Source organism: Oreochromis aureus, linkage group 11 (genome assembly GCF_013358895.1).
Source record: "Oreochromis aureus strain Israel breed Guangdong linkage group 11, ZZ_aureus, whole genome shotgun sequence".
Taxonomy (NCBI): Eukaryota; Metazoa; Chordata; class Actinopteri; order Cichliformes; family Cichlidae; genus Oreochromis; species Oreochromis aureus.
The window spans coordinates 26089174-26101939 of NC_052952.1; the positions used below are offsets into that span (position 1 = coordinate 26089174).

Here is a 12766-nt window from a genome sequence, read left to right on the forward strand (position 1 = left end):
AAACATACTGTAGTCTTAGGTTATGAAAGCTTAAACTCAGGCCTAATTTACGCTTACTTCAAGACAGGAGTGTGACATATTCTGAAGGTCGACTTCGCCCTTTCGATGTGATATGGCTGACGCATTTATGTCACTCTCTGAATTAGAGCTGTTTGAACATGCCACCCACCTATATGGCAATAGGCCAGTGGGAATGAGGTATGACAGTGTTTGGAAAAGCAGAGTGCCACAAATTTTTCCTTGAAGCCTCAATATTCTCATGTTCTGGCAAGCTACATGGTGGTTGGACAGCTATAGCCTGTAGTGTTGTCATAGTTTAGATTTTAAACATCAGAAAAGTGTTTATGGAAAGATTCATTACCATGTACAAAGACCCTTTAAAAAAACCTTACAATGCTGTGGTGTACACACCGGGGTGCAATCTCAACCATAAAACTAAAAGAGACAAAAATAAAATGAGTAGAGTTACTTCCTGAGCTTTTTATGATTTCTGCAATGGTCTGGGGTATGTTCGTGTATTTAGTACAGGCCTGCATGTATTTGCCTGTGCACACGTCTGTGGAGGTGGCAGGTATCAGGGAATCATAATAGGGGGCAGTTGTATGTTTTTCCCCTCATGGGGAATCAAGCAAAAGGAGACGGTTGTTAATTAACTCCATAGTCTGAAGGGAAAATGCGTTGGAGGCATTGAAATGTAAAATGTAATTAAAAAAGAAAATGCAGCCTGTGTGATTTGTGTTTGTACTTTTGGTTCATGTCTGCGTGGGTGTGAATTTGCTTTCCGTGAACGTCAAAGTATGTTGTAGTGTGTTTTGTTGATAGGACTTAAACATTTTTCTCCGGTTTGTTGTTTCTTGCGGTTGTTGAAGTACCTTTCAGCTTCTAGTTTTTGAAACATGTAGGAGCAGTACAAAGGTGAAGGAAAATATTATATACAGGTATATGGGTAGGTGTGTATAGGTGTCAGAAAAGTAGGTATGCAATAGCACTAAATTTTGGAAACATGGGTAGTTTGGGCTCATGCCGGGTAAAATATGTAGATATTTTGTCTTTCAGTCCCACTGGGATGGTTTGACGGGTCGACTGTCCTTCAACAAAACAACTGGTCTACGTACAGACTTTGACCTGGACATCATCAGTCTAAAGGAGGATGGACTTGAAAAGGTAACTATTGTTTAATGTAAATCCTTGTTAGATGAGGTGAAACATACAGCAATGTTTCACAGCAAGGGGTGTATAAAATGTAGAATTTCTGCTATGACTATTCCATCAAAAGAATTTATAAAATTGCTCATTAAAATATATATATACATATTTCAGATTTTTTAATGTTGAATACATGCACATTTGACAATATCATTTACCTCCTAACAAGGAAGCAAATTGGCTGTTTCAACATAAGCATAAGTTAGTGGATCATAAAGCAAATTGGATTAGGGTACACATTAGGGTGTTAATTGCTGCCTCTCTTAATGATAATTTGAGGTGATGCTGTTTGGTGGTAATGAGCTGTATAAACATGTTTCACACAAAAAGGGGGTGTGGGGGACTAAAAGGTTCCTACTGTAGAACTTATTTTATTATACTGGAAGGCCTCTGGATTACAACAGCTATTCTCTACTAAAAGGCTTTCATACATTATGAATACATCAAATAGGGATAAGTCCCATTATGACTTCTTCAAGTACTCCCTAAAGGCTCAAGAATATATAATAGCAGGGGCTTTTCAGCTTGTAACTCCTCTGTTCCAGAATGAAGCTTGTAATACTGCAGCTTTGAAATGATTCTTCTTCCCTCTTTTATTGGCATCTTGTCCTGCATGCGGTCAATTAAGTTGAAGCGCAGTCATCTCCCAAAAGTATTTGATGCCATATTAGTGCATTCTCATTGTGCATCTGACAAATCCCACTCTAATGCATGCTAGGGTTGATCCGGCAGCGTGCTGCAGATTGCTGGAATTTTTTTTTTCCCCTTGTATATCCGTGGAATCGGCTTTGACTGTTTGAGCCTATTAAGATGTGGACTTTTTTCTCAACTAATCCATTGTAATTGAATATTAGCCTAAGTTTGAGCTCACGCTGGAATTATGAACAGGTTCTCCGACTGCCACTTTCACTCAACACTGGCATGCTCAGGAGGGTGAAATAAATGTAATGCTCTCCGTGTGGATGCATGAGTAAATAACTTTTGAATCCAGTCTTTTGCTAATCATGTTTAATGAATTGAGCTAATTGTAATTGGGTACAATTAGAAAGAATTTTGCAAAGCGGAAAGCATTCAGATATTTTTAAATCTCTCTCCTGGAGTCCTGTTTGGTTGTGTGACAAGCTGTAACTAATGTGCTTTTCAAATTAGAGCATATGCCTTTATCTGGATTAGGCAGGGAGGACATTAACAGACATTTTTCATGCTTTTTTTCTGGGGTGGGGGTGGGGAGCAAGTTTTTAAATGGATCCACCTCAAGCACAAATCCCAGCGAATATTAAAAGCTCTGTCTCTAGTAATAGAGAAAGAGGGAAGAATGGGAGGAGGGTTTGGTGGAGAGCTCGATTTGCAAACAGAGATTGTTACCGACAGCCACAGGACTATTTGTGCTAATGATATGTTCCAGAGTGTGTCTCTACAATATGCAGAGTTTTTTTGCTTCAGGGCTTCATGCATGTATAACTCCTTTTATTTGTTCAAATCTCTCGGCTTATCTGAGGCTGTACAGCAAAATTACTTTCACAATGCAGTCCTACTAGCATCCACATTCTCCATCTTCATTTAAATTTACTGTGAGCTTGTTGTAATATTTGAAATATGTAATATTTCTGTTGGTTTAATACACAGTTGTTCCTGTACACATGCTCATATTACATAGATTCTACATTTATATAAAAATGTTTTGATGTGATTTGATTGATCTGACTTATCGCATTGCAGTTCATTGTTCCAGTTTCTTTGATTTACCCATAATGCTTAATTTCTTTGAAGACTTACGTTTAACTAACCCCCTACTCCCCAAAATACACTGGCCTGCTGATAAAAAGTGACTCAGCCAATCATCTAATGCTGCCAGAGATGTGTTCAGCCTGGCACTAATGTGGGAGATGGTTGCCGGCGGAGTCTGCTAAGGTCATTGCTGATCAACAGAAAAAGAACACTTAGCTACACACTTTTCCTTTTGCACAGGTGGGGAAGTGGAGTGCGTCTGGAGGTCTTAACATCACAGAAGTGCCGAAGCGAAAAGGGATGAACATCACGGATTCTCTGGCTAACCGCTCCCTTGTCATCACCACCATCCTGGTAGGTCACCTGTGTAGCCTGGCGTAAAATATGCCCTACCCTTCATACCTTCCCAGTTGTCCGTCTTATAGATAACACATTGCAATCCAAGCCTTGCCATTACTGTTATATTTACTTCTTTTTGGTTCACTGCAGACTAGAATTATTCAGGCATGCTTTATACTGAATATACTGCACCATAAGGAAGAGAAGTGGCTGCCAGATACAGTAATATATTGTATTGACAATTCTAAAAATAACACAAATACTGACACAAATCATAGATATGATATTAGATATTTTTTTTTATAGCAAAAGCAACTACACAACGCAGACCTGTCAGTTTTGAGAAGCCCTGGGGCAAAGAAAAAAATAGGAAACAAAAGAGTCAGTGCTACAATAAACTATTCCTGAGAATGCATTAATTACATGTTCAGATAGAAAGAACTTGGCGAGCCCTCCGCCAGATCCACATTACCTTCATTTGTACAGTATTGTAGATTCCCAGTGGTATGTACTTAACACTGTCACTGGCTGTTGGGGTCTTTGTATAGCTATCAGGAAGGTGCTGGCACAGATGTTCGCCTGTACAACCCTTTGGGACAGCTACACAAGCTACAATGATAAACACTGTTATTAAGCCTATATTGGACTACAAAGCTGTAATTATGAGAAGTGAGGTCAAGGTGGGATATAATTAATGCCTATCAGGTGGCATCTATGTTAATACTGTCTTATAGAGGAGACATGGAACAAGGATTTTAGTGCTATACTAAAATATACTAGCGCTAGTAGTTACAGACTCCTTTTTGTCGGAGTGTTGTAGATTGTGGATTTTTTTCTCAGTGTTACAACTGCACTTCATTTTCTTCTTAAAGAGTATTTCTAACATTTTCCTTAATTTGCTTTTTCTTTGGATATCATTTGTTTAAGATCATAAAACTGACTATTTTCAAATTGCTGAAGAGCGCACCAGCTTTAATATCAATCTCACGTCTTAGTGTAATGGCATTGCATCAAACTGATTCCAGTGAAGCATGAACAAGACGTCTGACAGCTTTATAGTGATAACTTCGTAGAAGAGATTAAGGCACTTAATGTGTTTTTCCCCTTACATTAATTGTTTGCACTCCATTGCCTGTAATGTCTCTGCGCAGGCCCACCTTCCTTCCCTTTCTGTTATGCACGCCCATGCTGCGATTGTGAGCATAGAACTGGTATAAACACTTTGCTTTGAGTTAAAACCTTGGGGAATAGCAAGAATTGGAAGGCTAGAAACAGATGGTAATGACTTTCTCCCTTAACATGCAAACTTTTTGATCAAGTTAATTGGACAACTTGAGCAAAGTTTGCTGCTAAGCACTTGCTCTCGGAATGCATTGTCATCAAGTATTCATAACTTATTATTTATTTAAAAGCCCATCCCGATTGTAATGTCCAAGTAGCTTCATATTTTGTAGACAAACAAAGATCTTGAGCATTTACTCAACACTTTTACGGGCATGCAAGTTTAACTAGGATGCATAAAATAAATTATTGCCTGCTTGATACTGGGGTTGCTTTACACATTCTTTTACAGACAACTGGACAGAATTATAAGCGTACATTTTTTACACATTTTTGTATTTTTATTTTTCCCACTCTATGCTTTTAACACCTCTGCTTTTCTCCTAATAACTTTCTGTGGGACTAAAAGAGTACTGTGACTTTTTTTCCTCCTCCTCCTTGACTACATCATTTTCTTTAGTGCTCTACCAGCTACAGCTGAGGGGAAAAAATATAAAGAAAGGGGTCACCTTCGATAGAGAATCAATTACCCTGCGTCTGAGCTCAGTTTGTAAATTATACATCTTGCTATTGGAGGCAGTAAATTGTATTACAGCTTTTGCATAAACACACACCAACATGTTTTGAAATGCACAGTGAGATATGCTCGTCTATCTGGCAGAGAAATGGTAACAGGCACTAAATAAAGGAAATCATTTATGAGCGGTTCTGCGTTAGTCATTGTCACTGCAGGCATCAGCTCAGTTGCTCTCCCTTGGAGGTTGGTGACAACTGATGAAGGCAACACAGTGGCTATGTTCCATTACACTGCTGCGTTCTGTTCCTAATCAAGCTTTTATGCAGCCTAAATTATGAGCATCCGGGCAGGATATTACAGGCCAGTAAAGAGTGTCAGCTACCTGACCATAAAATAAACGGTCCACCAGCTATATAGGTCAGTGAGTGGGAGACAGTAGGTTTAGCTATTTGAACACTAACTAAGCTCATTGGTAATATAAATATTCCTTCCGTGCGCATTGCCATCAGTATAACAATCACTAGATGCTGATATAAATGCCTGCAATATAATTTTTTTACTTTACATTACCATCTTGTTTTAGTTCAAGTCCCCTTTCTTTAATACTTCAATGTAGGAAAAACCTCAGCCTTCTTTCATATTTTAACACTGCCTATATCCACACTGTGTACTTGAATCTGCTGTCACTGCCTGTTAAATGCAACAGCGACTCGTCAGCTCAGATCACTTTGCTTCAATTAGGTTCATGTGCTGAAACAAATTGAAAAAGCTGACCTCACCATTGCTTTTCATTTGATCTTTTTGGTCTGAGCAGGAGGAGCCATATGTCATGCTTAAGAAATCTGACAAGGCGCTGGTTGGGAACGACCGTTTCGAAGGATTCTGCATCGACTTGCTAAAAGAGTTGGCCAACATCCTGGGCTTCACGTATGAGATCCGTCTGGTGCCTGATGGGAAATATGGCTCCCAGGATGACAAGGGCCAGTGGAACGGCATGATTAGGGAACTTATAGAACATGTAAGTTTTACTCCTTGTTGACGTCTTTTTTGACCAGAGGCATTATATGCTCATATGTGCATAATAGATATATAGCTGTAATCTTTAAAAGACAAAACAAAACAATTAAAAAAAGATACGCCTACCAGAACCTCCAAAGCTTAAGACAAAATGAGGTATTTGTTTAATAGAAGAAAAAACAATCAAATTTGTGATTTTATAATGGTTATGAGCCAGACTGTTTTTGTCTTTGTAGGGAGTTTTTAACAAGAAATCATTTCATTATCAAAGTGTAATGATTTAAACTTTGATTTATATGGCTCCAAACAGTCAAAGTCTTTTGCATCATCATGCGCACTTACAAAAGCATGCCATTGAACTGAATTACAGGTTATGTCCTCCATGTGGACAGTGATATAGTTATGATTGAGTACAAGTCACAAGGAGCCTACAAAGCTGTCAGTTACATTTATGGCACAATTATGTCAAGGTTGCCTAAAAGTTACAAGTGTGTTGATGTCATTTAGTAAGACAGGCCACTTCGTTCAGCTGGATAAACCACAGATCTAGGATGAGCGTGTAACGCTGCATATATTCAGGGGAACACAATGGCAATCATCTTTCTGAGGGATAGCGGCCAATCGTAGCTGTCTATGTCAAACTCAAAGCCTCACTGGCCATGAAACTGCCTCGCATCGAAGTGATGGTGGCAATTCTCTGCTGGCATTTCATAAGTGTCCCTGTCAGTGCTCTCTCTTTGTCCTCAGCCCCATCAGGTCAGCGCTGTACTCAGCTGAAAACTTGTAATAGCTTAAGTGGCATTTAGTGCAGGGAATCGTATGGCAAGAGTCAATGGCTTGGTGCTGAAAGGGTTGGAAAAGGTGGGCTCCCACTGCAGCACTTTATTTCTCCGTCCAAGCTTTTTGCTAGATCCGTGTTGATAACAATAACCTTTAGAGGAACAAATAGATTACCAAAGGCAGAGACAGCTGGCACGAAAAGGAGACGCATGACTCCATCATTAAACAACACATACGTTATTGGTGCATTCTTTGGTTTCAAAGAGAGGACTCACAGGTGGCCACAGAGTCTGTTCATCTGCTTCCAGCCAAGTAAAAAAAAAAAAACAGTGCAAAACTGCAGCATCTGGTGATTACGACCTTTGCACTCAGCTTAAATATGAACATAAGCTGTTGAACACACATAAACAGCAATGTAACACCATTTAGTCCATAGCTACAGAAAGTGAGAAATTCTTAAGTAACAGAGATTGGAAAAAGGAATAGATTTAAATGCTTTTATGATGCACACATACGGCCTATTTTAACCTTTTATATCTATTGCCTTTGTAAATAGCAGCAGAAGAGGAGATTGGAATCTATACTGCTGGTTATTGCTTTTACTGCTTCTTATCACATGGCCAAGGATGCAAGACGATTTTTTTGTGGATTTTTAGTCAGTTCTATTTTGTGGTCTAGTGCTTTCCTTACTCCGCTGGTATGGATAAGCTGATCGTAATTCAGCAGACCTGAAACATAAACTTTAAGGCAAGCTCAAGAGATCTGACCCTGAGATGATATGGGAAAACTGTAAGGATACAGATTTCTTGAGAGGAAACCACAAACTATACTGCAGCTGTAATTTTTCTTTGCTTTGGGTCAAACTGAGACATGCTGTGCAGAAAGTTTCTATTTTTCTATACATGCATTGGAAGGAGTATATTTTTATAAAACAGATAATAACAAAGAATGTTTTCACCTCTTCTGTTTCTCTCTTAACAATGAGATACAGAAGGTAGCTGACATTTTTTATCTTTTCTCTGTGTATTTATAATTACTTTATGTTAGCCCCCATTGCTTTCCCCCTTGTGACACAGATAGATAAGCTGTATAACAGTTTACTGCGGCTTAGTGAGATAGAAAGCAGGGAAAATAGTTGGTTTTGAGTGATAAAAATAGTCCCGAAGCACGAGACTTGTACTTTTATTGCTATCAGCTTGCCCACTGTACCCTCAAATCATCACTGCATTACATAATTGCACAATTGTCTGTTTAAGTGAACAAAATGCAAGCTTTAGTGTTAAATTCATTCATCCCTGTAGCTCACAGAGATTTTCACACTGTTAGCTACATGTGACAGAAATAGAATAAAACCCGTGTATATTTTTTAATATGAAAATGAAAGTCATTTATGATTTACTCACCACAGAATTGGAGACTTGAATGAGAAACTGCAGTGTTGCCAAGTGCAACGATTTAGCATTGTGTAACATGCAGCGCTTTATTTTCCTCTGTGTAGTCACAAAGCTCACTCCAGTGCCAAAGGGCATTGTTTGGAAGGTGCTAAATGATGCAACAGGCCTTGTTAAACTTGATTTAGTCACAATAGATGATCACTTTAATCATGCTGTGATGCAAATGTTAATAGCGTCCTTAACACATCATTTGTTTCTGTCATGGCAATTAATCTTTGCTTCGACAGATACACTGGAAGATTATAGTCAGCCCACTTCCTCTTTGTCTACATTGCTACACAGTTGATTAGATTTATTCCGCAAGAAGTAGTTACCCTATTTTCAGTTAAATAACACATTTTCCAAGGCCTCAAAACCCTTATGATCAGCATATGCTAGATGGACAAGTGTCATTTTGATTGCTATTTATTTTTATCTTTAGTTTTGTATTTATTTATTTTTTTTATGTGAGACAGCAGCGTGATATGGTGGTGACAGTGACAGACCCATAGCTGCAAGGACAAAAGTTCAGCTGCCACAACAGCAAAAACATGTCTGTCCCGCCTGCCAAGGCACCCTTGAGTAAATCACAGTTACACGCCACGACACTCTGAACCTTCAGCTGATGCAAAGTGACAGTTTCTTGATTACACCATCCATGCCTCATAATTAACCCTTTGTATATTTCGAGACTACATTGTACAGTATAAGAGGTACATCTATGCTCATGTGCTTTGTATGTATTTCACTGTGCATTTATTTTCCACCAGCGGTTTTTTAAATGCATGTAAAAGTGGCTAGGCATACCGTATGTGTTATCTTCCCTCAGCATTCCTATATCAGAAATTGCCGCCTGTTATCTTCAGTAACCATTGCATAGTTCAGAGGAGGGGGTTTCTGCAATTAGAACCCACTCTACTGAAGCAACACACAGTATGCACTTCTATCAGCTCTAAATATTTCATAAAAGGCAGAGATGCACTAGCTGTGAAATTCAGAGCCCATATTGATAGTCGTGTTTGAAAAAAAACAAAACAGTTTGACCAGAAGCAGACATGGATTTATTTATTTTTCTCACTCTTTCTGTGCACGGGAAACAAAGAAAACTTCATGATGAACATAAATCAACTTTTTTTTTTTTAAACCCATTCAGCTTTACGCACTATCTTTAAAAATACAGTGAGCGTGAAATTGATGTGACACAAGAGATAAACATCAGCCACTGCCATCAGAAAACATCATTTTATTTGCAGATAGGCTGGTGGCAGCCAACAAGGGCGTTTGCTGCAACCAATTATCAGTGCATCCGTAATTAAGAAAAAAAAAAAGGTCAACATGGCAGCAACATATGTCCATCCTATGCAATCCTTATAACCCGCTATAAAATGCAGATATTTGGTACTAAAAACTACATCCAAGTGTTTGATCAAGAAATAAAATATTGGTTGTTCAGTTATTACTAGTTAATGACCTTTTAGTGTGCTATATTTATTCATTTGCAAAATTATAAATAGCTACAGACTAAGACTGTTATGTACTCTGTGTTCTGTGTACATTCAGTGGGCTGTAAACATGTAGATCATGATGGTTGTAACTTTATGAATCCTGGAGGCTGTTAGGTAGAGAACACCACGACGCCCACCATCTGCAAACCAAGATAACACCAAGCCATGTGGCACATAGCAGGGCACTATCAGGTTATCTTGCTTGTGCCCAGTTTGTGTTGGTAAGCACAAAGCAGAACAAGGACAGGCGGCATGTATATTAGCCCTCCATAGGGATCTGTGGAATCGCATGCTGGCTGACTTTACGGTTGAGTGGCAGGTTGGTTCAAGGCAGTGGAGAAGAGAGGGAGCAGTGTGTGATCTACAAATTTGAATAGTTTAAGAGAAACAGCCGATACACAGCATGATGCGCTGGTTTTCCCATTTTTCTGTCTCTTCAGAAAACGCCACTGTGCATTTAACTACCATGGCGTGGACTGCAGGAGTATGTAATCCACAGTGCCACATGCAAAGGGAAAATGTTGTCATTCTAACCTTTATTTACTGCGACGTGGTAGTTATCATTGGAATCTGATAGAAGAGCTGCCTAGGACACAGAGAAAACTTAATTCATGTTGAGAACAGCCCCAGGGTCCTTAGAGGACAACTTGGAATTAAATAAGTATGCTTTAAGGTATCAACTATCAGCAAACATACCACAGAGTATGCTATATAATACAGGAGTTCCAAGAACGGGGAAGTCGAATGGGTGAATCGTTTGGGTAATTTTCTTTTCATTTCATTAGGTTTGCGTAGGTTTAGCAGGTTTAATTCATATAGGGCTAGGTCTTAACGTTTTGCATAAAGTTCCAAAGCAAACACGAGAACTAATTTTATTTTTTAAAAAGCTGTACGGTGAACTGATGTATGAGCAAACTCTGGTTCTCTCCCACTGCTCAGTATGTAGAAAGTAAAGAAAGCCTCCCCTTGTGAGCTGTGTCGTTTCTTGGAGGAAAGAGGTATTCGAGCGTGAACTAAGCAGCTGGTTTCATTAACCTCCTGTCCAGCCATGGTGCAGGGGAGCAGTGGGGGCTGTCAATACAAATGGTAACATCCAGAATATGTAGTCATACACATATAATAGGTGACTGCACCTCATCCCGACATGTTCAGCCTTGTTCACTGCATAATGCTGTATGGTGTCATATGTCATTCTTGTGACACTATATAAAGCCTCATAAATGGGACACCATTTCATCTATTGGGAAAATGTGTCTACTTTTTTCCAATCTATAAAGGCAGGAGGGGAATAAGAGAAATGTGTTACATTCACTTCATCATCTTGGATGATGCAACGCAACCTTCCAACCTTATGCCTCCACACTTCACCTATTGTACCTCCCAATACATAATTGCTAGTGTCACAACTGGATCTTAGTTATGGTGTAACATTACTGTCAGACAGTGAGTGGTATTTCTTTGTTAACTTGATATAGTCAATATATATCTATATAAATTATGTGGTTTTTTTCCCCTAATACAGAGAGCAGACTTGGCAGTCGCTCCTCTCACCATCACTTATGTACGTGAAAAATTCATCGACTTCTCCAAGCCTTTCATGAGTATGGGCATCAGCATCTTGTATCGCAAACCCAATACTACCAACAATGGCTTCTTCTCCTTCCTGAACCCCATGACTCCCGACATATGGGTCTACATCCTCCTGGCCTACCTGGGTGTGAGCTGTGTCCTTTTTGTCATTGCCCGGTAAGTGCAAAAGTTATACGCTATTTCTCTGTGAGGTCTTCCAGTAGACATAGTAATTTACTCTATCATTGCAGACTGGGGTTCGAGTACACAAGCCAGTTCATCATACTGTGTTAGTTGCTGGGTAGTGATCAAGGCAGTTTTGTCTGCATGGGCTCTCTTCAGCGCAGCAGTTGGGGAGGAATACAAAAACCTCCAGTTGAGTTGCAAAGTCCTATTCAGAGGGCAATTTCTTGTTTCCTGTGTGCTGTCTTTGGAATTGGCAAAGCATCTTGAACCAACCCTTCAAAAAGTACTCATTTCGCCTCGAGCTAAAATAAGAAAAAATATATATAATTGTCATATTCAGGCATGCAAAAAGAAAATAATATATACACCTGATGTAAAATTGCATCAGAGTAGGCTATTTATAGTTGATCACCAGCATTTACATATATTATAAATAATGAACTTCCAGGCTGGTACAAGTCAGTCACAGTTTTAATGGAGGGAGATTATCTGTTTGATTGGGTGAGAAGTACCTCACTTGTAAATTTTTTTTTTTTTTTTTGGTCATGAATATGATGAATATCTTTTTAGTGTCATTGTCTGTATTTCCTGCTGCTTCTCATGCAAAGTGGTGCTTGAGGAAGTTATAGAAAAGCGAGCACTGAAAAGAGTTCAGGGGCTTGAGAGCAAACAGCTGCACTCCTCTATCCTCATTTGCTGTTGTGAGACCAAACAAATTCTGGAGTGGCTTCACATAAGTGCAAAATCATCTTAAATTGTTGCATCAAGTTTTTGAAGGCTGGCCTAGATAGTGGAGTCGCATCCCTAAAAGTGCGTCATAATTGAGCATAAAGCAGACGGCAGAAAACAGAGAGGGGGCTACTCCAAGCAAAAAATAGGCCATTTCAAAACGCTGGACATTGTGTCAGTGTATTGTCATCAATATTAGGCAAATAAATATAATACACATATTATAAGCATATGAAATACAATACTTATGATGTGAAGGATCACTTATTTATCCACAGATAAATAGCATTTAAACTATACTGTAACACTGTCCTGGAAAAAATCGCCTATATATTAAAATTAGAGATGATTTGAGAGGATTAGAATATTTTTGCCTCAGACATTTAAAACCTGAAGATAATACATGTGAAGAAAAAAACATTTCCTCACCAATAAATCTGAAAATCTCTGTAACATGTTGATATGGTTCAGCATTT

At 38.9% G+C, this 12766-nt stretch overlaps 1 protein-coding gene across 1 annotated transcript in view; it reads left to right on the forward strand.

The window, feature by feature from the left end:
* LOC116320921 (glutamate receptor ionotropic, kainate 3) overlaps positions 1 to 12766 on the forward strand; it is a 96195-nt gene that overhangs the window by 71072 nt on the left and 12357 nt on the right. Inside the window, exons 8-11 of the mRNA XM_031740656.2 lie at positions 1057 to 1164; positions 3175 to 3288; positions 5886 to 6089; positions 11329 to 11552. Of these exons, the coding sequence (XP_031596516.1) occupies positions 1057 to 1164; positions 3175 to 3288; positions 5886 to 6089; positions 11329 to 11552 (650 nt within the window). The remainder of the gene's footprint in view (positions 1 to 1056; positions 1165 to 3174; positions 3289 to 5885; positions 6090 to 11328; positions 11553 to 12766) is intronic.